Source organism: Stenella coeruleoalba, assembly GCF_951394435.1.
Source record: "Stenella coeruleoalba genome assembly, chromosome: 11".
NCBI lineage: Eukaryota > Metazoa > Chordata > Mammalia > Artiodactyla > Delphinidae > Stenella > Stenella coeruleoalba.
In genome coordinates this window covers 25,066,267-25,093,821 of record NC_137157.1, presented here as the reverse complement: position 1 = coordinate 25,093,821, position 27,555 = coordinate 25,066,267, and the positions used below count along the sequence as shown (strand labels likewise).

General features: G+C 44.8%; 1 protein-coding gene across 1 annotated transcript; it reads right to left on the bottom strand.

The window, feature by feature from the left end:
- Nucleotides 1-5,874: 5,874 nt before the first annotated feature.
- On the bottom strand, nt 5,875-26,931 carry HAL (histidine ammonia-lyase; the record flags this gene model as incomplete). The annotated part of the gene is made up of 20 exons (XM_079937061.1): nt 5,875-6,015; nt 8,248-8,317; nt 8,418-8,526; nt 12,289-12,423; nt 14,943-15,108; nt 15,185-15,250; nt 17,664-17,744; nt 18,612-18,670; nt 18,768-18,863; nt 19,627-19,774; nt 20,426-20,473; nt 22,382-22,521; nt 23,573-23,698; nt 24,537-24,574; nt 24,867-24,933; nt 25,026-25,098; nt 25,191-25,265; nt 25,607-25,634; nt 25,741-25,801; nt 26,685-26,931. The coding sequence occupies 20 exons, from the start codon at nt 26,929-26,931 to the stop codon at nt 5,875-5,877; spliced, it is 1,974 nt and encodes a 657-aa protein (XP_079793187.1).
- Nucleotides 26,932-27,555: the final 624 nt, after the last annotated feature.

Sequence of the window (27,555 nt, the reverse complement as noted above, 5' to 3'; positions counted from 1 at the left end):
TGATTATATAAACGAGTGTTTCTAAAGCCATGTGTTTACTTGAAATGTTTTTAAACGCTTTGATCATTCTTACAATCACAACTGCATGATAAAACTTTGTCCTATTTATGAAGAAATGACTAGAGAAGTAAACATTAAGTACCCAAATGGTCACCTATTTCAAGTTAATAGAGCCTGAACCAATGAGGCTTTACTGTATTCAGCATAGATCAACTCAAGATACCCCTTGTCAGAAGGTTAAGGGTAACAGTGCACATCGCTATCACGGGCTAGTAGCGTGGGGTACCTGGAGCTCTGCCCCTCACATGCTTGGTGAAGAAGCCGCGAGGGGGTGTGGGAAGCACGAGTTGCTGTGGGAGACGCCTCCCCTATGACCGGTTTCCTAGTCGATGGTGGGAGTTTGGGATGCAGGAGATACATATAAAGGCCAAAACTAAAGATTAGGTCTGTCCTGGAACTCAAGCCACGTAGAAGTATATCCTTATAACTACGGAATAAAAAGGTGAAGCACTTCCTATTTTCTTTCTAGGAGATATTCACTCTACACAAGGAGTGTTCATGTCTTTTTTGAATGAAAGGAGAAGATACCCACCTGGAACTGCTTTAGTCCTCCCAGGCCAGTGTCCTGTAAGCTCTTGCAACTCATAGGAGCTGGCTGGAAATGCAGAACTTCAGTTCTACTCCAGACCTGCTGAAACAGAATCTGGTCTTGGCAAGCCCACAGGTATTTGTATGCCCGTTCAAGTCTGAGAAGGGCTGTGGTCTAGACCCTAGCCACGTGGACTTTCACACTGTGCCTCAAAATCGCCATTTGTTTTTGCTGCTCCAGGCCTTGCAGCACTGTTCCCTCTGCCTGGCTGGAGTGCTTGCCCTCTCTTCTCTAAGTGGGAAGTCAGAGCTAGCCACTGCCCCCCACACCAAGCTCCCATCCCTCTATGATAGCCTCTATAGCATTGCAGTCAAACTGTCTTTCCCTTTAGATTGTGTGTTAGTAGAGGGCAGGGGCCTGGTCATGTCCCCAGGATCTAGTGTAGTGACTGGTTCATAGTAGGCGATCAGTGAATGAATTAATGAATGGCTGCACAAGCATACAGACAGTCCTAGGGAAAACTGCTTATTAAAACACACTCAGCAGGCCAACCCAGGAATGCAGTGTTAAGGAAAATACTTGTTATGTATATTGGAAAAAGCATATGAATTCCGGAATATAATGGATGATGCTTACGGGGGAGTAAAGTGGAAAAGTGAAACCCAGCGAGAAACAATTCCATGGCTGGGTGGAAAAGGGCATGGCCATCCTCAGCTTGAGAGATTGGAAAGATTTTGATGTGAGGGAAAGGCTCCGGAGATGGAGCATCATGGGGTGTTCAGAAGGGGGGGATGCCTGAGTCTTCCTAGAGTGGAGGGTTCAGTGGGGGCGGGGAAGGTCAGATCGACTCAGGTTGGGTCTTAGTTGCTGCACGCGGGCTTTCTCTAGTTGCGGCGAGCGGGGACTACTCTTTGTTGTGGTGCACGGGCTTCTCATTGCGGTGGCTTCTTTTGTTTCAGAGCACGGGCTGTAGGCACGCGGGCTTCAGTAGTTGTGGCTCGTGGGCTCCAGAGCACAGGCTCAGTAGTTGTGGCGCATGGCCTTAGTTGCTCTGCGGCATGTGGGATCTTCCCAGACCAGGGCTCGAACCCGTGTCCCCCGCGCTGGCAGGCGAATTCTTAACCACTGTGCCACCAGGGAAGTCCTGGAACTTCATTCTTAAAGTCAGGGGAAGCCACTGCAAGTTTCTGAACAGGTTAGGCCCAGTACAAGAGTGTTGTGGCAGAAAGATTAATCTGGTTTTAGTGAACAGAGTACGCACTCAGGTATGTGCTGTGTGAGTGGACTCTGGCAAGACACCTTAACCAAGTCCTTTGGTGGAGACAGTAGGAGGTATCAGGTGCTAGAAATCTGGGTGGAAAGCTCTGGAAATGGCACAGTGAGATGTGAATGCACTGACTAAAATTGGTTTGAAAAATAAGGAAGTTCCTCTATGACATACATCACAGCAAGACCCTTTTTGACCAGCCTCCTAGAGAAATGGAAACAAAAACAAAGACAAACAAATGGGACCTAATGAAACTTAAAAGCTTTTGCACAGCAAAGGAAAACATAAACAAGATGAAAAGACAGCCCTCAAAATCCGAGAAAATATTTGCAAACGAAGCAAGTGACAAAGGATTAGTCTCCAGAATTTACAAGCAGCTCATGCAGCTCAATATCAAAAAAACAAACAACCCAATCCAAAAATGGGCAGAAGACCTAAATAGACATTTCTCCAAAGAAGATATACAGATTGCCAACAAACACATGAAAGGATGCTCAACATCACTAATCATTAGAGAAATGCAAATCAAAACTACAATGAGGTATCACCTCACAGCGGTCAGAATGGCCATCATCAAAAATTCTACAAACAATAAACGCTGGAGAGGGTGTGGAGAAAAGGGAACCCTCTTGCACTGTTGGTGGGAATGTAAATTGATACAGCCACTATGGAGAACAGTATGGAGGTTCCTTAAGAAACTAAACATAAAACTACCATATGACCCAGCAATCCCACTACTGGGCTTACACCCTGAGAAAATCATCATTCAAAAAGAGTCATGTACCACAATGTTCATTGCAGCTCTATTTACAATAGCCAGGACATGGAAGCAACCTAAGTGTCCATTGACAGATGAATGGATAAAGAAGATGTGGCACATATATACAATGGAATATTCCTCAGCCATAAAACGGAACGAAACTGAATTATTTGTAGTGAGGTGGATGGACCTAGAGTCTGTCATACAGAGTGAAGTAAATATTCTCAGAAAGAGAAGAACAAATACCGTATGCTAACGCGTATATATGGAATCTAAAAAAAGAAGATGGTTCTGAAGAACCTAGGGGCAGGACAGGAATAAAGATGCAGACATAGAGAATGGACTTGAGGACATGGGGAGGGGGAAAGGTAAGATGGGACGAAGTGAGAGAGAGGCATGGACATATATACACTACCAAATGTAAACTAGATGGCTAGTGGGAAGCAGCCGCATAGCACAGGGAGATCAGCTCGGTGCTCTGGTGCTTTGTGACCACCTAGAGGGGTGGGATAGGGAGGGTGAGAGGGAGATGCAAGAGGGAGGGGATATGAGGATATATGTATATGTATAGCTGATTCACTTTGTTATACAGCAGAAACTAACACACCATTGTAAAGCAATTATACTCCAATAAAGATGTTAAAAAAAAAAATAAGGAAGCTCATTAGCTCCCCCTCGGAATTTCACAGGAAGGACAGGCTTCAGGAGTGGTTTACCCAGCCGCTCAGTAACCCTGAAGACCCAGATCCCTTCCCTCCCTCTGTTCTGTCCTCCAGTGTTGGCGGCGTCCCCAAGGCCAGGTTCCCCCAGGTGTGGCTGACTCGCAGCAACCAGAGGGGCTTTGTGCTTTCTCACTGGGGTCAAGCAGAAGAGGGAGAAAGCCTGGCTGTCACGGCTCTCAGGAGAGAAAGCGTTTTCTCAAGCCTGCAGTAAAATTCTTCTGTCTCATTGGCCCAAATTGCAACCTCTGCTGTCTCTTGAACTAATCACCCAGTAAAGGGAATGGGACCCCCTTGAGACGAACCAGGCCTGTGCCCTGAGCTGAAATGAATTTCCTCCAACTCTTTTTGTGGTTTTGTTTTTTGGTATAATTTCAGTGTTTCCATTTAATAAGTTAATACCTTCAACCAAAGTAAACCCCCAAATGCAAAATGATCATGCTATTCATGAGATAATTAGAAGGTTTAATAAAAAAACTAATCATCCAGGGACCAGATTCAGAAAGGAGACACAAGTTTAAAGTAGTAATGAGAAGTAGCTTCCCGGGAAGTTTTCAGGTTATGTGTGGAATTTCATGTATGTGGCAGACTGTGACAGTTACAGCCCCCAAACCACACGCCCACGCCCTTGCGTGTTACTCTCCCAAACTCACTTGGGCTTGATGCGTGACTTGCTTTGGGCAACAGGACATTAGCAAATGTGGCACAAAAGAAGCTTGAAAATCCCTTGCGCTTTGGGGTTTGCTCTGTGGCTGCCCCGAGAGAACAGGTGAAGAAGCCCAGGTGAGCTCACGGGGGCAGAAATCGTGATGCCTCCAGCTCTTCTGGGCTGCTCAGTGGGGAAGAGAGAGAATGTATACCGAAGCAATCACATTTTCTAAAGACACTTTGTACCGTGTGAACATTCACTGACGAAATCTTTCAGAAATGTAATTAACTGCAGTTAGAATAACCTTTCCCTGACAAGGTGTTACACTTTGTTATAAAAAAATCTAAGAATATAGCAATGACATAAGACAGTTGAGACTTAGTTTATTCCACATTTACCTGGAAACTCCCTTGATGGCATAGTACAGAGCTGTGTAGAAAACTCAATGACAGAGGGCCCCGGAGGACCGCGCGGGCCTGTGGGAAACCAACCCGCCCCGTACCAGTGACGAACAGCCATCAAACCGCTGGGTTTACTGGCTCCACTGCAGCTCGTGGATAAGAATGAATAAACTTCATTTGTGTGTTTACATTTCAGCAAAGAACAGCATGAAGAACCACCTTTCGGCGAACAGGTTCCTCAGCACATTTTGCTTCACCGAATTTTGGTTTGCACTCCTGTCTCTACCTTTCCTGTGGACAGGCTGCAACCTAAGAGAAGACTCTACCGTGAAAAGGCTGTAATCGGGTAGGCAAGCTGGCAGGTGTGCCTGTCCTTTCCTTGACCAGCTGCCGTTGTTAGAGCCGTGGGGTCACATTCTTGCACTTGGAAACGCCTTGCTTATGTTTGCACAGAAGGGTGCAAAGTCACAGCTTCGGGAAGCCAAGAAGTCATGTGACCCATCCTTCATCGGGACAATCACACTTAAGCCTTTCCAGCAGGTTCTTTATCTTCTTTGCGGGGAGGGGAGGGAACAGATTGGGTAACATCCTAGGGCGCATCTGACCTTTGTCAACGGGGCCTTGTTTTAATGATTACTCTTATAGAGAGGGGATTGGTTAACTTCTGAACATCAGATTCCTTAGCTGTGAAATGAGGAGGCGTCTTAAGCTGGGTTATTACAAGAATGTGAATAGAGTACTAACATGTGGTAAATTTAGTAGCAATAACACTAACCTCCTACTCCAGTTTAAGCATCTGAATCCTTTTTCTGATATGTGCGGTGACATCTGATAAATATGAAATGCACGATTCATTGAGAACCACTCCCACGGCAATCTTTATATTCATTCCTTAACTCCTTTACACAGAATCTCTTGTTGACCTATTGACTATTCTTCAGTATGATTCCATGAATGAAAGAAAAAGCAGCTTAAGAACTAATTATGACTTAAAAAGTGTTGTTTACAAAGACATATTAGGGAACATTCATCATAGCATGGCACAGTACCATCAGCCAAAGTTAACTAGTGGAGAGTTTGACAAAGCACAAAAAAAAAACCTAACAAACCCAAAACAACAAAAAAAAGATTCACAAAAGTCTAACGTTTTTGGAAAACAATGCCATCAATCTGTCTCAAGATTTGAGTTCATCTAATATTGAGTCAAAGGTCCATGCAGTTGTGGTTAGCCTTCTCACCCTTAGAGTGAGCGGCCTGTAGATTTCATTAAGAAACAAGAAAACTCCTGTAATCTGGAAACACCAGCTGCATCTGTAACCAGTGCTAGATTTAGTAAATGCAATACTGTCACCAGCCTAACCAGAGCAGGTATTAGAACCGAACTAGATAATTGATTGATCCACCTGAGAAAGTTCTCAGGTCTCTCCTTCAGCATAATACTGTTTGCTGTTAAACTAGCATCTGATCTGCTAATTCGTGACAAAAAGCATTAAACATCCTCAGACTCTGGGATTTTGGTCGATTTCCTGTGCAGAAATTCCAATGAAAATGCTGTTGGAGAAACAGGTCTTGATTCCGGAATATGCTCCATTCTGTATTTTTCGATGTACGGTGCAGCTACTTCCCAAACCTGAAATGCAAGGACAAAACAAAGTCAAAGTGTTGACAACATTGTTTTCACATGCCATTAAACATCAGCTTCATGTGAAGTCAAAACATTATCTCTGACTAGATAACACAGCAGCTGTTTGCTTGCTTTTATTATAAGCCATTTGACACATGATCTGTCAATGAGCCTTTGGTTGCTTTAACAGCTTTAAAAATACAAAGTCCAAAATGTTTCTAAAGTTACCGTGAAGGTTTTCAGCTGCTTTACTCTTCTAAAGCAAAACAAGCCAGGAAACAAACGAAGCCTAGAGAATTCAGTGTGGATGGAATTAAGGAAAGTCGCTCAAGGATGGGACTGTGTGTTTTCTAAGGCAAGCCTTAAATGATACGAGGCAGTGGATTTTCTCTTTGCTCTCTTTCCATGCCACACGCCCTCTGTTCTTTGGACCCTTGCTACTCAGAACGTGGCCCCTGGACCAGCAGCGTCAGCATCGCTTGGGACAAGTCAGAATGTCAGCCCCACTGCAGACCTACTGAGTCCGAGCCTGCACTTTAACAAGATCCCCTAGAAATTCACATGCACTTTACAGTTTGAAAAGCACAGTTTCACAGCCTTGTTTAGTGTTTACCTCCACCCACGAACCTATTTCCTTTCAAGCATAACATCTTCTCAAACTAAAGTCCGGCTTTTCGTTTATATTATAGCTGCTTTTTATCTGGTTGGCCGCTGACAGGGAAGGAGCATTTCCTATTCTTTTGTATTACCTTAGAAAATGTATTCTTTCAAAAGCTAGCCTCCTTGAAAAGATATCTGCACCCCCAGGTTCACTGCACTATTTACAATAGCCAAGGCACGGAAGAAACCTAAGTGTCCATCAATGGATGAATGATACAGAAATTGTGAGACACACACACACACACACACACACACACACACACACACACACACTGGAATTTTATTCAGCCCTAAAAAAAGAAGGAACTCTTGCCATTTGCAACAACATGGATGGATCTTGAGGGCATCATGTTAGGTGAAATAAGTCAGACAGAGAAAGACAAATATCGTACGATCTCACTTATATGTGGAATCTAAAAAAAAAAAAAAAAAAGAGCTCATAGATGCAGAGAACAGATCGGTGGTTGCCAGAGGCGGGGTTTTGGGGGAGTGGGTGGACGGGGTCAAAAGGTACAAAATTCCACTTATAAAGTAAACAAATACTGGAGTTGTCATGTACAGCTTGGTGACTATAGTTAATAATACTGCACTGTATATTTGAAAGTTGCTAAGAGAATAGATCTTAAAAGTTCTTACCATGAGAAGAAAATGGTAACTATGTGTGGTAGTGCATGGTAACTAGACGTACTGTGGTGACCATTTTGCAATATATGCAAATGTCAAATCATTATATTGCAAACTAATATAATGATATATGTCAATCATATTTCAATTAAAAAAAAGGCTGAGCTCTCACACACCTCTCTTCTAGCACCAAAGTTGGCAGCAAGCAAGGGAATTCCCCTCAAAGGGTACAGGGAACACTTTTTGAAATGACAGGGGTGAAGGTCAAAGGAAAACAATTGTTCCCCAAGAGCAGTGCAGTGGTTCCCGGGGAAAATCAAGCCATTCTAGGGAACATGATACCTACAAATGAAAGGCCTAAAGAACTTTAAAACTACATTTTAAAAATAAGTCTGCATTCTATGCATCTGTCCCTATCAGATGCGTCTGCAGTCAATGTAGCCAGAGGGAAGAAGCAATAAAGAGACCCTGTATCTCACCCAGTGTGATGGGGCAGGACACACCAGTTCACTAGACACATCCAGATCCCTTTGAATAAAAACTCGGGAAATTTGTTTTCTCTTCAGGTCTATGCAGTCACTGAACCAGGTGGTGGTGGTGGCGATAGCATTACAGAAAGAGAATGTATTTTTAATAAGAGAGAACCTTCTTGATGGGGAGGAATCCATGAACCTTTCATCTCATTTTCTCCCCACAAATACTTGTCCCCAAATTCCATTTAAAATTAATTCCAGCTTCTAATCCTTAGATAGTCCATGTTTGGGTGCAACATGGGACACTTAAGAGTGTATCGAATAGTTTCTTAGTGACCTTGAAAGTTGCATGAGTACTTTTGGTTCACTTCCAAGGAACAGCCAGGAAGCAAAAGAATATGAATGTTTTTCCACTCTCCACTCCCACTTTGCTTTCCCATAACGACCCCAAACTAAGAACTAAGCCAAGTAGCCAATTTACCTTCTGCTCTACGAGCAGTCTGTGCGCTGCCTCAATGTCTGGGGCCATGAAGCGATCTTTTATCCAGGGCCTGCAGAGACAGCACATCAAACCGTGAGCCAACGTTAACTGCTGCCAGGGTTCAAAGTTCTAAAACAGTGTCACTTTCCAGGAATCTGTTCTGATTTTACCTTACAACTGAGCGCACCAGGTCATAGACCTTCTCCAGTGGAGTGGTAGTTTTCAAAGGACGTAGAAACTCTATCCCTTGGCAGGCTGCAAGAAGCTCGATGGCCAGCACTGAAACAAGGAAGGACGAGGGGACGGCTGATTAGAGTCTGACTTCATGCTTGAGGGATACAAATCCCATGCAAGCTGACGGCCATCGCCAGCCAGCTAACAGATGGTTGGCTCTCCCAGTCTATGGGTAGAATGAAGATCCCTTGGTATTTGGTTACCATCTTAAATGTGCTTTTCTAACCCCCTGGCTGCACCTTTAATGGTGAGAAAGGTAGGACCATCCAGGTACATCAGCTTTCCCCTTCTCCCCTGAGCTGATCAAGATGGATGGCCTGTTTCCTATTTCCACCTTTGTGTAAATTTTCATTTGTTTTCAGTCTTACTGTTCCCTACGGCCTGAAATACCTGGCAGATAGACTTTCATCAAAGGATTGAAGGAGCCAGTGAATGAGCAGATGAGTCTTTGGTTGCCCTGGAACTAATTCTCCAGTGTCTGTTTCAAACCTTCAAACTTAAAGGCTCCCAAATCCACTAAAACTGAAATTCTAGCCATTGGCATCTTGCCAACTTTAAGTTTCTTGATAAAACAGTCTCTACACTGTTTTTTCCTAGCTATGAACGCTTGTGGGATGTACCATACCTTGAGATCCACTCTGAATATTGAAATCTAAACCTCTCTACATTTGATATAGTCTAATGAAGAATTTTTTATAGAAATATAATTCAAAATTAAACCACTTTGGGTTCTGTTATTTGCCAAGAAGTTAATTTAGAAGCTTAGCGGCCACTTAAGTGGTCTCTTGATCAGGCCACTTAAGTGGTTAACCAAAATGGAGTATTAAAAACATTTGACTTCTTGTCTTAAAATTTATAAAGCACATTCCAAACTCTGGTGAGTACAGACAGGTCACGATGGGAGAGGATGAAGTTACAGAATCTATTAGGACCTGGAAGAAACTTCACATCTTCTAGTCCAGCCCCCTCACTTTACACGTAAGGAACTGGAAACTTTGCGAAGTAAAGCATCTTATTAAATAAGTGCTTATGCTTATTTCATGGAGCTGGAGCTCAAGATCAGAACTGGCTAACCTTCCTGATTCGCCCTCACCCACTTGACACAAACCTGGCCTCTTGGTTGGAGACATGTGAGTAGGAAAATGGCAGATTTTGCTAGTGCATATAACAGACAGCTTCTTAGATGGGTTTGCAAGATAAACGTGATACATGTCAGGAAAACCTTGAGTAACCATCTCTCAGCATTCTGTGAACTGCTCTTCGTTGCTATTCACAACCATAAGTTCTCCCTGATGCCATCAGATGGGATTTAAAAACCACACACTTCATTGATACAGATGCAAAGGGTTCAGTGTATCTTGATTTACCTGGATTTTTAAAAATACGATTCTCGTTTATTTTGACAGAAGCTGATATTCAGTGGCCTAATAACCACCTTCGCCCTTCCCTTCCAAAAATTTAAATACACTTAATATATCCTAAGAATCCTGGAGATACCTTCTAGTTTCCCATGAATATTTTCTTCACCTTAACAGAGTATGAGTCACATGAACTAAAACCATCCTGAGCAAATAAGTAGTAGTTCTACTTAGATATATTGCAAGGACTTTCTTAAAGTTTTCAAAACTGACGCTATTCATTTTATCGACATCTGAGGCTAATCTATACCTGTGTCCCTTTCACTAAGAAAACACTACTTCTCCTGACCTTACATCCCCTTCCTTCCCACCTCCCCACCATCCCCTGGCCTTAACTGATGTCCGTGCTTGGGCTTCAGACTCTCTCTCACTCCTGATCTTTTTTGGACCGCCGCAGGGCATGTGGATCTTAGCTCCCCAGCCAGGGGGATGAGCCCATGCGCCCTGCAGTGGAAGCGCCCAGTCTTAACCCCTGGACCGCCAGGGAAGTCCCCACACTGGGTCTTTTAAGCTCCTCCCTTTGAAAAGTTTTCCCTCCTTCCTCCAGTGGGCTGGTAACATTTCAGGTCTTCTTTTCCCCTGAGTGCAACCGCCTCTCTGTTCCTGGTATTCTTCTCACCTGACCTCCTGCAGCCGTCAGCTGCCTCCACGTAGAGAACTGCCCTTCATCATCCATCCCAGTTCTTTCCTGAGTGTGGGCATCTGTACATCATTGTGACGCATCCCAGAACAATTTATTTTGTGCACACACATCCCCTTTCCTTATTAAATACTGCTCCCCTCTTCCCAGTTTGCTGGCCCTATTCGTTTCAGGTCTTCATCTTAAATACTCCTTTGGAAATGCCTTTTCTCATCCCTTCAAACTAGGTCAGGTTCAGTTACAGCCTCCTATAACTCAATTCTTTAGTCAGGATTTTGTTAAGTGCTACAAAGAGTTGCCAAGTTGTTGTTCAATGTCTTCCTCTTTAGGTAGACTCTAATTCCCAAGAGGGCAGAGAATACCTCATTCACCACTTAATCCACTGTGCTCAGTGATGCATGCCTTTCCACCCGAACCAGGCCAGACAGGGAGGAGAAGGGAGTGATAGTAAAGGGTACAAGGTTTCTTTCTGGGTTGATGAACATGTTCTAGAGTTGATTGTGGTGTTGACTCACAACTCTGATATATTCACAACGCTACTAAAACCCACTGAATTGTACAATTTAGATGGGTGAATTGTATGGTATATGAATTATTATGTCAACAGAGCTGTTACCAAAAAAAGAATACTCAACTCTTTCACACTTATCTTAAAATAGTGGTATTCTTTTGTCAGCCAATTGCTTCCAATACAGTTGCAAAAATTTAGGAATTTAGAGAACAATGCCTAAAGGAAGGCAGTTTCCCTTTAAGAAACCAAACAAGCAGCGATTAAGAAGTCTGGAAGGGGTTGACTTAACAGGGCTCCACCTGTGAACTCTCTTTGCTGAGAAGGCTCAGCGGCCATGGCTCACGGGCCCAGCCGCTCCGCGGCATGTGGGATCTTCCCGGACTGGGGCACAAATCCGTGTCCCCTGTTTCGGCAGGCGGACTCTCAGCCACTGCGCCACCAGGGAAGCCCTCGTCAAGTCTTTAGGACCAACTGCAACACACAAGAAATGATGGGACAGAGAACAAAAGTACCACCACGAGGAAGCTCACAGGTAAATCCAGAATGTCAGTCTCTGTCAGAAAACTGACGTGGTTTTTTAACTACTCAATGGCATGAATTTAAAAAAAGGGAGAGGGGACTGTTGTAAATGAAAAGAAGCTTAAAACCTTGGCCACCAAATTTAAAAGGTGGGTCTTGAATCCTGATTTGAACAAACTGTAAAGACGTTGAGGTAATTTGGGAAAATTTGATACCAAGACTTATTGTTGATTTTTGTCGGATGTGATAATGGCATCATGGTGGATAAGGAGGTTTGTATTTGAGAGAGAAAGTATGCAGGAAGAAAACATGACAACACGGATTTGCTTGAAAATAATTTGGGAAAAGTAAAAAAAAGAAAAAAAAATGAAGCAAATGTGTTAACTGTTGAATTAGAGTGAGGCATATGAAGGTTCCTGGTACTAATCTCTCCACTTCTGAATACGTTTTAAAATTTTCATATTAAAAAAAGAAGCCAGCTGATGAACTGGCTTCACCAGCAGGTGTGGTTCTTAATCTTCACCGAGCATTAGAACCACCTGGAGGGCTTGCTAAACCCAGCTTGTTCTGCTGTCTTTCCTAGGGTCTCTGATTCAGCAGGTCTGGGACAGGCCCTGAGTTCCCAGGTGATGCTGATCCTGCCGGTGGGGATCCCACTCTGAGGACCACTGGCGTATAGTTTATGAGGGAGGCCTGCGTCCCGGCCTGGCTGGGGTTACCTTGCTCCACGTGCTCAATGACCCTGAGGGCTTTCCTTGCTGCCCATCCTCCCATGGAGACATGGTCCTCCGTGGCGGCACTGGTGGAGAGAGAGTCCACGGACGAGGGGTGGCATAGGGCCTTGTTCTCAGAAACTGCAAGAGGCCAGAGAAGTTAAGTTAGGGACATACTTACGTATGTTCCTAATAGAAAAATTGCCAAAATGACACATGGCTTCCCAAAGTGCTCCTCTGCGTGGGATACCCTCTCCAGGAGCTCTTGGTCGTTAGCAAAGCACCAGATGGTCCAAAGTTACTTTGGGAAAAGGAAGAAGGTTGGGTTTTTTTTTTTTTTTTTCCCCAAAGTGAGAAGGACTCTAAAACTCTAGTGAGTTCTGAGATAAGACCGGGATGGGAACCCTCATATTACAAAGCCAAGTTGAAAACACTAGAAGCATTTAGCATGACAGGGAGACTCGGGATAAAAAAGGTGATGGTCATTTCCAGGTATTGGAGGACAATCTGATTATGTTACCAGAGGAGGTGGGATCAGAATTCAGGTGTGGCGTTTGGGGATTGAGGCTGGACCCACAGATCTTGAGCGAGAAGATTTACAGTTGAGACTGTTCAATGATGACATAAGTGGATGTACTGGGTTTAAGCAAGGGCTTGATGACTGCGGGGATGTCTTGGGGAGGTGGGGGGAAGTCTAGAGTTGGCCTAGGTTGCTGTCTCTCAAACTTTATCGTGCAAATGAATCACTGGGTCTTGTTAAAAGTGCAAATGTTGAGTTTTAGATGGGGGCTGATATTCTGCTGTTCTAACAGATTGCCGGTGATGGCTGTATTTTGGGCTAGAGGACCACACCTTAAGTAGCAAGAACCTAGATCACAGAGTTCCTTCTCCCCAGCTTCAGAAGCTGGGAAAGGTCAAACGCAAAGAGTCTTTTCCCCTCTTTTTTGAACTTTGAGAGCAGCTCTGAGTGAAGCTGCAGTTCTTTTCTATGCTATAGGGGATCCTGAGATAATATACTATAAACTATGGTGATCCACTCATCCTGGTTTGCCCAGAACTTTCAGGTTTCAGCACTGCAAGTCCTGGGCCCCTGAACCTGCTATGTGGATCACCTGGTTTGGTGGGGCTTGTTCAGAAACGTAGCTTACAAGTGGCCAGTAAAAGAAAACCACCAGTTTTATTACAATGAAAGCAAGCCGACCAACTTCAGATGACAGCTAGGGCAGCTAAACACATCCAAAGGAGGCTTCCCAAATTCATAACGCTTCTCTGAAAATCAGTTACCACCCCCCATGTTAATGTGAGAAGTTGCTGCCCCTTAGAGGGATATTTTAGTAAGGAGGTAAGTGAGTAAAGAGAAAATACTGGACAGAAAATGAACTCAGTGGCTCTTTGTTGGCTGTGTTGAGTCTTAGTGTGAGACTTAACTGAGGAAGGGGTGAGTAGTAATAGTAACAACAACTAATATTAATTTAGTGCTCATGACACTCTAGGCACAGTTCTAAGGTATTCCACACATTCATTAATTTAATCCTCAAAACAGCCCCGTTGGGTAAACTTATCACCCTCATTTGACACAGGAGTAAACTGAGGGTCAACAGGATTAAAAGACTTGCTCCATATCACGCTGCTGGTAAATGGGCAGAGCTGGGATTCGGACCCAGAGTCTATGCTCTTATGAGCCACTATGCTATCCGGCCTCTTGGGTACGTTTGCCAGAAAAAATACCGGATGCCCAGTTAAATTCGAATTTCAGATTAAAAAAACAAATAATTTTTTAGTACCAGATAATATGCTGAATAATTCAAATTTAACTGGGCAGCCTGCATTTCTATTTGTTAAATTTGGCAACCATATTTTAGGATTAAGTATTGATTAAAAAGAAATCCTCATTAATTGAAGTGAGAGCACAGATTTGCAAGCCAAAATGCCTGGGTCTGAATTCTGCTTTACTTCTCACTAGCTGTGCAGTATTGAGTAGGTCACTTAACTTCTTGGATCTTCAAGTATTCATCTTTGAAGTGGAGGAAATCATAGTACCTGCCTCTTGGTATTGTTTGACGATTGAGTAAATATAAGTGAAGCCCTTTGCATTTCCTTTGTGCCAGTCTCTATTCCGATGTTACTTCTCTGTCCCTTACAGTCTCGAGTCAGAAATCTGCTACATTAAAGCTCAATTCTCATAGAGGGCATCTTGCTTCTTATAAGCATTTTTGCATGTTGTAATCACATCCTTACATTTTTAGTGGTTGGTATGTCTTACGGAATGTATCCAAACTTTAATCATTTGGATCAGTTCAAGTTTCACCAGTAGCTATAAACATCTTTTGCTTTTTTCCTTCTGATAATCTTCAAATTGAGATTAGTGAAAAAACTACATAGATGAAGTTCACATGTGAAGTCACATTGCTTCCTACAGAGAAATCGTGGAAACCTCCTTATTTACAACCTCATTAGTGTGTTATTATGTTTCAGTATAATGTTGCCTAGGTTTTATTTTATATTTTTTTTCTCTAAACCTGCTGCATTTGTATTGAGGATGCACGTGATGAAGGTGGTGAAAACGTTAGATCTCAAAGACAAAATGTGACACTTTAGGTAAAATGGAAAGGCCTTTAGGTGACTAGGCTTGCATTCTGGGCAAAGTGCAGTGTCCTTACCCAGGGCTGCAGCCGTGCAGTGGGCTATCATGAATCCAGAGTTGAGACCACCTTCAGCCACCAGGAAGGCAGGCAGCTCGCTGAGGGAGGGGTTGCAGAGCCTTTCAATTCTTCTTTCACTAATTGCAGCAAGTTCATGGACGCCAATGGCCAAATAGTCCAGGGCCTGAAAGAGTGTCTCGATTCAGTCGGCCTGTATTAGAATATGCTTTCAGGGTCAGGAGCAATTCTAAATAGCTTACTTTGGCTGGATATTCACCATGGAAGTTTCCTCCAGAAACAGTCTCTCGCCTGCTGGCAAAGACCATCTTTCAAAATAGGTTAAGGCTTTCACATAACACTTGGTGATCACTTCAAGTATAACTCTTTCCCCAGTTGCTCGTTTCTAACATTGAGGTGGTAGCCCTTGTACAAAGGTAGGGTGGAGAGAAGGAGGAGAGTCTTTCCACAGGCAGGTGTTGACATGAAGGGGTACAAAGGTAAACAGAACAAAACAAAAACCTTAAAGATGATTGTGTTCACCCAACTGGGGGCCAAAGAAACATGAAGCATGAAATGATGTTTTCTCTTGGGATGAGAGATCCTCAAACACCATAACATTACTAATCTGGTGGTCTGTACTTGCCCTCAAAAAGTTTATAACCTGAAACTAAGAACAGAGATCAGGACCCCAGTTTAAAAGCAAATTCTGTTTCCTCAATGGGCACTGCGAGCTTGTGCTCCATCGAAGAGCCTGCTGAATGGAAGATTTTGCTGACGAGCAACCACCAAATCGTTGGAACAATCAATTCTGAGAAAACTTTCAAACCTTCTACTCACTGATCCTGTGCCAGTGTTCACAGCAAATGGCGGCCAAGAGGTCATTGCAAACCCACTGAAGTCAGTGGCAACTTTGGACTCACCAAACATTAAGACTCTCAGGGATCATTCCACTCCATCGTGTATTTTACTTAAGTCAACAGGAACCTGACAGAGGCAGCAAAAGACTTTCCAAAGAGCTAATTTTCACCTACTGGACTAAAGACTATTCACAATCTACTAACTAGGAACTCACTCTGTGTAGGACAGGTTCTGACTTCCAAAGAGGTAGAGGTGCATGTGTAACTTAACAAGTTTGGAATTACCCTTTTCTGTGCATATGACTGTGAGCCTCTTAGACCTAGCTCCTGCCCTTTTCCATGGACCCGCCCCCAACGACAGGCCTTGGTTTTCTCTGAATCCTCAGAGCAAGTGATCTCTGCACCAATTTACAACTTAAGCAACATCTATTGTTCTCTAGTTGTTCCAAATTTGTTTGTTGGCTACTAGGTTATAGCAATTAGAAGTTAACTCCTATAAACTATGTAATAGATGGTCTACATATGCAACAGAAGATTGAGAAAGATATTCTTTTGGGTAACACCAGTATTGCTGGAGAACTCCCAAATATTAGCCAACTGGAAATTCATCAACAATTAAGAATCTTTCACTGAGAAAGTAAAGGACTTTTGGCTGAAATTTCTGCTGAGGCAAGTGGTGGGGGAAGAATTTAGCAGGGAATGATCCTCCCTCCCTTGGCCAGTAATTTAATGGTATTTTTGTTTATTTGTTTTGCTTTTTATTACTCTGTAAGATACCCTTTCAAGTCTAAATTATGTAAGTGTAGAATGGATACCTCTGCTCTACAGTGCAAGAAATAAGAGATGAGAGAAGAATGCACGGAGTTCATGAAAACTACTTCTCCATTTGGGGGTGGATGGAGTTGAGGAGGGTTAATGAGTTGAGGGGTATTTAGCTTGGGTCTGACTTAACCGTAAAACAACCTGAGAGGACATAAAACGCACCTCCTGAAGTAAGCTTGTCAGAGAAGCCACATGGAAAAGGTCTAGTGAGAAACCTTATACAGCTGCTCTCTGCCAGCCCGGGCTGTGCAAGGCTTTCAGGGCTTACTTTCTCCAATGTTAAGAACTGAGGCAGATGTGGGGTAGGAGAAATAGATTCCTAAGGGGTTGGATGGTCTTCAAAGGAAGTATTGTCTCTGTGAAGACTTTGCCTGTGTGCCTCCTGACCGACCACATTGACTTCTGGGGGAACTAAGCCATCACAGGACCTTCCATAGCAAAAACAAGATGACGCTGAGATACCCACACCGTGAAGGGAAAGAAGGGCTCCATCCTTGAGAGACGGAAGCATTGTTACTCTTCTTTGTACAAATATGGGAACAACGCTGATTTGAATAAACTCCATGTCAGAAATAAACTCAGGATGAGGAAAGCCATAACTCTTTGATCAATACTTAGGTAAGTGTTAAAAGGTTGCCTCTGTTTAGTGCACCATGGTATCACTCGCCCTAGGAAGGCTCACATAAATGCCATCCTACCCAGGGTCTCTACAATCACACTTGTGATGTAGATCTTCATCCTTCTACCAACAACCTCAGCAGCGGGTTTTAGGGCAGAGGTCTTCGTGAAACTCTGCAGCCAATGTTGGAAATACCCCCTTTAATCTTTCATCTGTCAGTTTTGGAAGCACAGCACGTTAGACTCCGAACCTGAGACTAGCGTCACAGATCTGCCTCTGACACTTACCAGCTCGGCTCTAGAGCAAGGCATTTAACCTCGGAGCCCAAGTACGTAGTCTATGAAACGGAGCAACAGAGAGCCTACACAAAACGATCACTTAGATCTTAAACTGACCAGCTGGAGTTCTATAATCACAGCTTAGTAAACCATCAAAAGATACAGGATTATCTGTTGCACTGTTAATTTCCGTGGTAATGATGTTCTTCACAAATGCTATTGTGTCGTTCACCACACCGTGGATCTAGAAGACAAGATCAAATGAGCTAATACATGGAAGACACTGATAATGGTCCCTGTCACATAGTCTGATATTCTTATTAGAATAGCAAGAACATTTAAACTGGGAATTCTTCTTACTGTGGAGCTAATTTGGCAATTCTTCCCCATAGACATTTTAAATCTAAGCTAGAACAGAACTTGCTAAGAACAAGGAAAAGAGGGTATTTATGCTAGGGAGGACTCTTTAGTACCCTACAGATTGGAACTTGGTACAACCTGAAATATTGTTTCACTCTTGAGATGCATGTTAGTCTGTCACTTAACTGCCATTTGCAAATGAGTTGGAACATCTGCAGTGTAGGTTGCCTCATGCCAACCCAGGTCATCTGCATTTTATATTTAAAGTTATGACTCACAGATTCATTTATAATGGTTTATGTCTGCCTATTAAATGCAGATAAGATCTAACCATGGATATGCCCTTGAATTGTGGTTAGATTTTCCCATGAACGTTCCTGGCAGACTGGTTCTAGTTCTGTCTAACAGGTAGAGCCAGTAAAACTCCATTAACTGGTTAGGATGATGCTATTACTAAGAATTTTTTAAAGTTAGGGCACTAAACCAAAACAACAAGCTGTCCGTCGGACTTCTCTACACGGGGGTTGAGCAAAGTAATTCAAAGGGAAACAAGCAGCTTACCATATAGAACAGAAACTTTACGATAATTGGAAAGTCGAATTATTACACAGACATCATTTTTAATAGAGGCAGTAATGAAATCTGGACTACCATTGACCATTACATGACTTTCTAACACCTTCCTCTCTTTCTATTCCCCACCCCGACAAACTGGGGGAAAGAATAGAAACTTGTTAGCTTTTTTGTTTACCTGTGGACAGCAGCGCAAGGTGTAAGCGTCCTGAACACGATCACAGAACCTGTGACTTTCTGTGGAAAAGATACGGGGATGGCAGGGGGCATGTTAGCAGTTCTTTCCAATAATTTCCAAAAGCAAATAAGCTCACTCACATAGGCACGCCCAGACCTGCTATTTCAGATGGGTGGTGATCTGAGTCCAAGAGGGACCGAAACCGAAAAGCGACTTCAACTTGCCCACGATGAGGGCGAACAGCGTGAATGTCTAGAATTGATGAAAGAGGAAAAGTCTGAGCAATTCTTATATTGAATGAACTACCATCGCTGGAACAGAACCATCCACTGTGCTGACACAGCCCTCAAAAGTCCAGGGGTCCTTAACCATCACTCAGGATTAGAAACTTAACTCCAAAGCAAGATTTTCCTTATGGACTTTATTCTTTCTACTTTAAATATCTGAATGCAAACTATGTGTTGAGATCTCTGGGAATTCAACTCAAGACACTGGGCCTACCCTGAAAGGATTTAGGCTCATAATGGAAGGGAGCTCAATAGTGGCCTAATTTAACTAAGTCATTTTTAGATAGTTTTTTTGGTCCTACTACATATAAGAGTAGGGAGTCTTTCCAAGTCATTATTTTCTAGAAAAGCTACCACTTCTACAGTTTTTCTCTCCCGATTTTCAAGTGGGGATCAGTGCTAATCCTACTCTAGCTCTCAAATCCTGCCCATAGATTCTTAAGACAACATGTAGTTTGATGGGAGTCAGAGCTGGTGATCTGGGGCAGGTCACTTAACCCTCTGGGTCAGCATTTGTCTGTGAAACACGGTCGTTTCAAGGGTCAAGCGTGGCGTAACTTAGATGAAGCTGCAGCAGTCCTACGAAGGCACAGGCACTTGGATTTTCTTCTTCCCTACCACCTACCCCCACCACTCCCGCGTCTGAACACCTTGACCAGCCTCCCCTCCCCTCCTGCACCCGAGCTCTGCCTGAATGAATAGCAAACCAACGGAAGAGCCATGCTGACCAGTATCGAAGGCTTTGGTGGTGCCCTTCAACACCTCGAGGGTCAAGGACGCCACTATGTCAGCCTGCCGAGCAATGGCGCTGGCCCTCTCCACAGCTTCACAGCCCAGGGAGGTGATCATCTGCGTCCCGTTGATGAGCGCCAGACCCTTGTAGAAGGGGAGAGAAGTGTCCAGACGCTGTTTGTTGTAACAGGTGTATGTGCAAGTTGATTTCCTATCTTTTGCTTTCATAAGAGAAAAGTTAGCCTGTCGGTTGAATGACGTTGATCCATGGTTTCTAAAGTGCAGGGCAGTAATGCTTATTGAAGGATGCAAGGATGAAGTGCTAACATATGTGAAATCATTAGTGTAAATCTAGCAAATGGAATAGCTGTTAAGTGTCCCCGTCATTAAGGCAGCAGTGGTGCTCCAATGTAGATGGCATATCAAATCTTTAGCTCTTAATTATGCTGCATTTCTTCTTCAACTTCTCATCATTATAGACAAGACACCTTGAACAATTTCTGGTCCGAGACTCTTGGCTTAGAGCATCCCAAGGGACGCTGGCTTACAGCATCTCTTAGGGGTCCTTAGAGATCCTGATTTGAAGTTTAAGTTCTTCTGTAAAAGAACCCCTAGGCATCTGTGGCCTGAAGAGTCTTTTCAGTGCTTATGGCAGAGCCCTTTCTTCAGTGCCCAACTTAAGCAAACATGGGAGCTATGTTTATTTTAAGATACCAGTGAGGCTGATATTAAGACTGAAAATAGCTATTAAGTAAAGATTTGTTAAAGCGAACAAATTTTCCTTAGTCTCCTTACCTCTTTTGGCTTCAAAACAATTGGTTTCAATCCATGAGCTGCCAGGACCTGTAGAATGATTTAAAAGGTAAAAATGGGTATCAAATGAAACATCAGCATATTTCTAATTTCATGTGGAATCCAATAAAAGGCTTTTTAAGCCCAAAGGTCTGTTTTATAAAAGATTAGACCTACGTGAATTGGTTCTGTTTATCTTCGCTGGTCTATCCTCTAGTTCCGTTCTTTAGTCTGCAAGCAGACCTAGCTTTCGAGTAATTTTTGTACCTACATCAGGGGCTAGTGTCTACAAAATCAACCCTGAATGTTGGTTTCTAGGTCCTTTGCTTTCAGTTTCCACTTTAGTGATTCACTTTTTTTTTTTTACTGCTGCTTCCTGAGCAGATGCACATCCAGATGCATGTGCGCTAAGGCTGAGCTCCAAACTCTGTCCACGTTCCCTGGCCTCCAGGGCTTGACCTAAAAAGTCCTCCACCCTCGTCCTACTTGTCTGAACACTAGCAGAGCCTCAGAGCAGGGCTTCTCACTTGTATGGCAAATGTGTGAGCACCAGTGAAGAGGGACTTATGGGCCCAAGAGATGGACACAGAATCCTGAGGGGAAATGGGCAGAATGATCTTCCCCTGAAATAAAAGAAGTGAAAGCAATCACTAGGTTCAGGTCCCTCTAGGGGAGAAGGAAGACACAGAGGCAGGACCACTGACTCCGTCAACTTCACAAGCTTATTAGAATATCTAACACATGACTAACTCTGTCCCAGGAGTGGGGCTGAGGGTAGGAAAAATGGAGACAGACAAGCTCAAGGGCAAACACAGTCATAGTATGTTAAGTGTAACTGGAGGTAGGAAGTGGGTAGGGTTCCGTGGAAAATAATCACATAAGATGCTGGGAGGGCACAAAGGAGGGGCAAAAGGGACTTGACGGGGTGGGCCTATAGGGCAAAGAACCAGAAGAGCAGAGAGGGAAGTTTCTCAGAGGACTTATCAGAAGCAGGAAGAGAAGAAGGGACATGGCTCGTCCCTCTGCCTAGGACACAGGGCACTCCAGCCGCAGGCCACCTCTCGCTTCTGTGATGTACAATGTTGCTGGGGGAGGATTTGGCTGGGGCGTGTGGATATGACAAGCAAGACTCTTGTAAGCCACTTTAATTTTAGACATCACCCTGAGGGCAGTGAGAAGCATTGCACGTTTTGGCCAGGACACGTTTGGATTGGCTGAGTGAAGGTGGTTGTGGGAACACTGTACATAGAGAAGTAATGAAGACCAGTCTGCATAGAAGGAAGGTGATCTAGAACCCAAACCCCCGAAGGACTATCTGTTCCCTTAACTTCTTCCTCCTTGGTCCTCTGCCCCTTCAGTTACTGTTAGGGGACCTCCCAGCAACAGATCAGAGACGACGCTTCAAACAATTCTTTGGGCTGCTCTGATGAATTTGGAGATGAATGAAGAAAACGTTAAAGCTTTATCAAAAACAAGCCTTTCCGATTGGCCACCAGATGAGCGCTTGGGCGGGGAGGGGGGAGTGGAGCCTCCTTTCCAGAGGTTATAAGTCAGTGCTATGATCCGCAGCTCTGTACCTATTAGACCAGCAAGTAAATAAACCTGCAACAACATGTGACCTCCTGGCCAGGCACTGGAAATGTTTTAGATGCAGAATAAATTCCCACAATTAACACTGGCCGCTGTACCTTTTTACCAAGGTGATCACCAAGTCCAGAAGGTTGACAGTTGCACATGGAAGCTAAGAGCCTTGCCTAGTTTGACATCTGTACTGCGCTAAGGCTGGGCTCCTGGCTCTGTCCACACATCTAAGCTTCGGTTGTCACAGCCATAGTATAGGGATAACGCTGGCTCCCTTGTCGGGCTGCTGTAAGGATGGAGTGCTAGAAAGCATGCAAGTACACCTGGTGTCCAGCCTCGGGAAATTACTGCAGGTGGAAGCTGTTATTAAAATCTTACGTATTTAGCGTCAGCCCAGCCACTCTTCGGAGACCACATCTTCCCTTCCCCAATTAGCCCGAGAGCAAGATGAGAGAGTGGGGCCAGGTCTCCACTGGCACCAACAGTTCCTTTCTCTGGAACATAGGGCAGGCAGGAGGCTGGGAGAGAAAGAGGCACCGGTTACTTCAAGAGTACTTCATTCTGGCCATCCTCGCTTTAGGGAAAGACAATTCCTCAAGCGCAACTAATGCTTAAGGGACCTGGCTGAACTGCTATAGAAAGAAAAAGGAGAGGGGGAGAAAGAGAGAAAGAAAGGCAGGGAAGAGAGAAAGAAAGGGGGGAAGGAAGGAGGACCCTCCCGGGAGCAAAGCTTTCTCTGGAAGCCACTTTAAGTTTAGACTTTATCCTAAGGACAGCGGGAAGCGTTACAGGTTTTAGCCAGGACATGCTTGGATATGCTGTGTGAAGGGGTTGGGAGAACACTGTACATAAAGAATTAAGATCAGACTGCATGGAGGAAAGGTGATCTGGAGCCCGAACCCCCATAATGACTACCTCTGCCCTTAACTTCTTCCTTCTCCTTGGTCCTCTGCCCCTTTGTTTACTGTTACTGTGCATGTTCTAATCTGACCTAGAAATTTCTAGAAATTCTAGCAATGTATCTTAAAGATGTGATCAGGAGCTAGCTGTTATTCTTTGCTGCCTTCTTTCTAAGAACATAAAGTTTAAAATGATCCAAATAGGAATTAAGAGACTTTCACAGGACTGATTGGTGTATGCAGCCATTAAAAACTATTGGAGGGCTTCCCTGGTGGCGCAGTGGTTGAGAGTCCGCCTGCTGATGCGGGGGACACGGGTTCGTGCCCCGGTCTGGGAAGATCCCACATGCCGCGGAGCGGCTGGGCCCGTGAGCCTCCAGCCCTGAACTTAAGGCCAGACTTAAGGGGCTTATTCTAGTCTTAAAGATGCCAAATGCGAAGTGAAGGCTGATAGAGAATGGGCGAAAGTCCACAGGAGAAAGAGTCTCTGCCTCACTCCTACCTTGCACCCCCATCTAGCTAACCTCCTTCTTGCCAAGCTCATTTCCCACTCATCTGCATCAGTTTATGTCTTCTTTTCTCACCAATTTCTCACCACCCCATCAATCAAGTCTACCTGTGGTACACACACAGCCTCATTGGAGGGTCAGTTGGGTATCTGTTGCCTTACCATTAAATACTTCGATAACTTGTTTGAGAGTCTCCAGGGAAATGCCACTGTATCCTTTGGCTAAGACATTGATCCTTAAAGCCAAGAGCATCCGACATCTCTCAGGGATTAGTGGCTTCCCAACACCTACAAAACAGAATTGATGTTTTCTCCAAGAAAAACGAAATTTTTTCCTTCTCCCAGCTGTCTCCATCTCAGATTTCTCGCCACGTCTTGGCTCAGATACTTGCACTACTTTCTCTCCTGATTCTCTTGCTTCTTCAAGTCTCATCTTCCAGACAGATATGAGAATCCAGTTCTGCCTTCTCACTTGCCCTTCTTGGAAGCGGCAGTGAACGCCCCGCCCTCCTCAATACCCTTAGAATAGCGTCTGGACTCCTCAGCACAAGCTGTCTTGCAGTCTGATGGGATTCTTGACAGACTTTCCCGTCTCACCTCGTCCCGAACAACCCCTCCCTGAGTTCCAGCCTTAATTTCGTCCCCTGACTGCATCACTCTCTTGGCACGACGGTATCCACGCTCCCATGCCAACCCCATCCTTCCACCTGGCCCATTCCTTTTTCTGAGATTCAACTGGAAGGTGGTCTTGTGTGATGCTTTCTGCTTCCCCTCTCTCTGCCCCACCCCGGCAGCAGAATTGGCACCTACTCCTTGGAATCCGCTAGCTTCTGGACGCTGTTAAAGGATGCCTGGCACTGCGCTACGCAGTCGTCCGGGTATTGGTTCCAGGGCCCCCAACCCAACCCCCCTGCAGATACCAAAATCCCCGGATGTTCAAGTCCCTTATGTAAAGTGATGTAGTACAGTCGGCCCTCAGGATCTCCGGGTTCCTAATCTGTGGATTCAGCCAACATCCCAGGCTGGTTGAATCTGGGAATGCAGAACCTGGAGATACCGAGGACCGACTGCACTTCATTCAAATCAAACAAGATCTAGGAGGCACTGAATGTTTGGAGTGAGTTACCTGAAGAATGTGAACGTACTAGGTTGACCTGGAGCTCCCTGGAAGAGAAAGAGAAAAAACCCTCTTAGATACCTCACCGTGAAAATGTTCCCTCAGCTGGGAACATAGTTAAGTCTTTGGAGGGACAGAATAGGCATGATGGGGCACTGGAAGAAACCCGCAAGTCTGTGTTTTCTGTATCAACTCATGTGTGAGTTAATCCGAGCCTCACCCTCCTTATCTGTAAATTGGGGCAAATGTTAATTATTTCTGTTGTTTAAAGAAATCTCCAAAATGAGAATAAGTGGCATGTGACTGTGTGTGTGTTTGGTGGGGAGGAATCAAACTTACTCTAGTTTACTGACAGGAATTACAGTTCTGGCAAATTTCCCAAAACCTGTAGTAATGCCGTAAACAACTAGAATAAAAACCAGACGTTATACAGTTAGACACAGGCGGCATCTTTTAAGCCTATAAAAAGAACTGCGTAATACAAAGAGAAAAGGATACCGGTTTTTTCTTTCACGATGCTTTCTATGACTTCCCTGGAGTTTTGCACCTTCTTTTCAGCAGTGGGGGTGAGCTAGGAAAACATTGGTCAGAGCTGAACATGTCAAAGATTTACACGTGCCGCGGAAAAGGTCAGAGGATGTCCTTCCCCTCCCTCCAGCATACCTTGATTTTGTAGCGTCCCTTGCCCAAGTTGACCAGATCCTCTGTGGTCAGGCTGTCCCCATCTAAGGCAATGTACTGCACAAAAGAAGGGAATCTCCGTGAGTGGAAACAGCTTAGTCGCTCAAACAAAAGAGTAGGGAAGCCTGAAGCAGAATTAAGCTCTGACCCGTCAGAGATTTTATCACTGCTGTCAAACACTCATGTGCTAGTTACAAAGACAGCTTGCTGAAGAGGAGGTTGAGGAGGGAAAATTAGAAGTGGAAAAGCGTAATGCCTTTCCCTATTACACAGAGCTGGATAAAGCCCTGTCCTCACTGATGGTGCTTGGTCATAAATTTTGCTAGCCCTCCCCCTCCTTAAATGAGGGGTGGGGGGACTTCATTTTCTTAAAAAAAAGGAAGTGGTTTGAAACTTACCTTTTCGGGTTCCCGGTATTTGCTGTATCTGTAGCCAGGTAAAGGAAAATGCTGGGTAGTGTGGAAAAGCCCCAGCCCCATCATTGGTAGCAGTAGCCCCCAGAGCAGACCAACAAGCCTGCAGGAAAGGATACAGGTAAACTCCTTCTGGTTGCGATGGAATGAAGTCGGAAGACATGGCATCCCCTTCTATAACTGAAACAAGAATGCAAGAGAGACCCCTTAGGGATCACAGTGGAGAGCCACTTTTGGCGTTACTGCTAAACCAAGCAAAGGGCTCTTCAACTGCCTTCGGAATTCTACAGAAATGGCTGCTTTAAAACGACTTCTCATGCTTTAAAATTTACAAAGGAGGAGAGCAAAAGGCAGAGATGTAGGCGCCAGGCATGCATGAAAGGGTTTAAATGAAAGTTCAAGATCCAGCCCCACCTCCATCCCCATCACTGGCTTTATTTTGTTTTAAATCTATTGTTTTAATATTTAAAATATATTTAATATTTAAATCTATGGGGTTTTGTTTGTTTTGCGGTATGCGGGCCTCTCAGTGTTGTGGCCTCTCCCGTTGCGGAGCACAGGCTCCGGACGCGCAGGCCCAGCAGCCATGGCTCACGGGCCCAGCCGCTCCGCGGCATGTGGGATCCTCCCGGACAGGGGCACGAAGCCGTGTCCCCTGCATCGGCAGGCGGACTCTCAACCACTGCGCCACCATGGAAGCTATCAAACTTTTGTTTGATAGTTTCATTAAACAAAATAGATTTAATTTTGTTTTAAATCTATGCTACTGGTCTCCAGTCTGGTGAGGTTCTTTTGAAGGGCAAAGGGATTTTCAAAATGATTCGGTAACTGCAAAAGGCTTCAGCCCTGCGGTCTTGAGTTCAAATCTAGTCTTTGCTACTAGTAAGAAGTCTCCTCCTTTCCGAGTCGGCTGCCTCGTTGTAAAAGGTGGATAAGACTCCTGCCTTCCTCGCAGGGGTGTGCGAGAATCCCTTCCCCGTCCCCGCCCCCCCAACAATTGGGGAGGACAAGGGACCGTCCCTCCCGGCCGAGTGATTCGCACCCCTTCCCTCCGTCCACTCACCCACTTCCACGAACTCGTTGTCCTCCAGGGCCACCTCCAGCGGGTCCTCGTGGTCCAGCAGGCCCAGGCCCTTGCAGCGGCGCACGAGGAAGCTCACATTGTCCACCGAGGCGAAGCCACCATTGTCTGGCTTGTTCTTGATGTACCTCCGCACGGCCTCCCGGCCCAGCCAGCCCACCGTGAGCTGCGCATCCTGGCAGGGCACCGCCAGCCACTCTCCGCGCACGTGCACCGTATACCTGGGCATGGTCGTCCGCTGGCGACAGTCACTGGGAGGGGAGAGTTTTATCCGGGAATGACTACCGAGGTGTGGTTGATAGGGAGAAGTGGGATGGGCTTTCAAAACACGCCCCCTCCTTTGCCTTTACTCATTCACGCGGACAAATATTTATTGAGCGCCCCATGGTGTCCCTTTGATTTTTTTGCAGCTGAGCGTGGGGCAGGAGAGTGGGATGCAGGCCGCTTTTCCACCTGCCCTCCAGGTCTGCTGCCAGCAAGGCCTGGGTTCTCCCGCCCTCGGGTCCTAGAGCCTGCCGACCCTGCTGCTGGCCCTGTCTCCGCAGGGGCCCTGATTCCTCCCTCCCCTGGTTTCTGTCTGCGTTCTCCTCCATTAAGGGCAGCTTATAAACACCATGTTCCTGTCTTTATCTGGAATTACTCAACCGTAAAATGCTCTTCACTGGCCAACTGTGACACCAGGGAGTGTGGCAATCTTCATGCATTTGTTTATTCCCAAATACGTGTTGAGCAACTCCGCCCTTACCACTATGAAGGTTTTCTGAAGCTGTCCCTCCACAAAGGGAGAGGGCAAGGCCAGAGATCATTTTCACAACTAAAGGTCACCATTTTGGTGAGAGCCACCGCGCTTGGA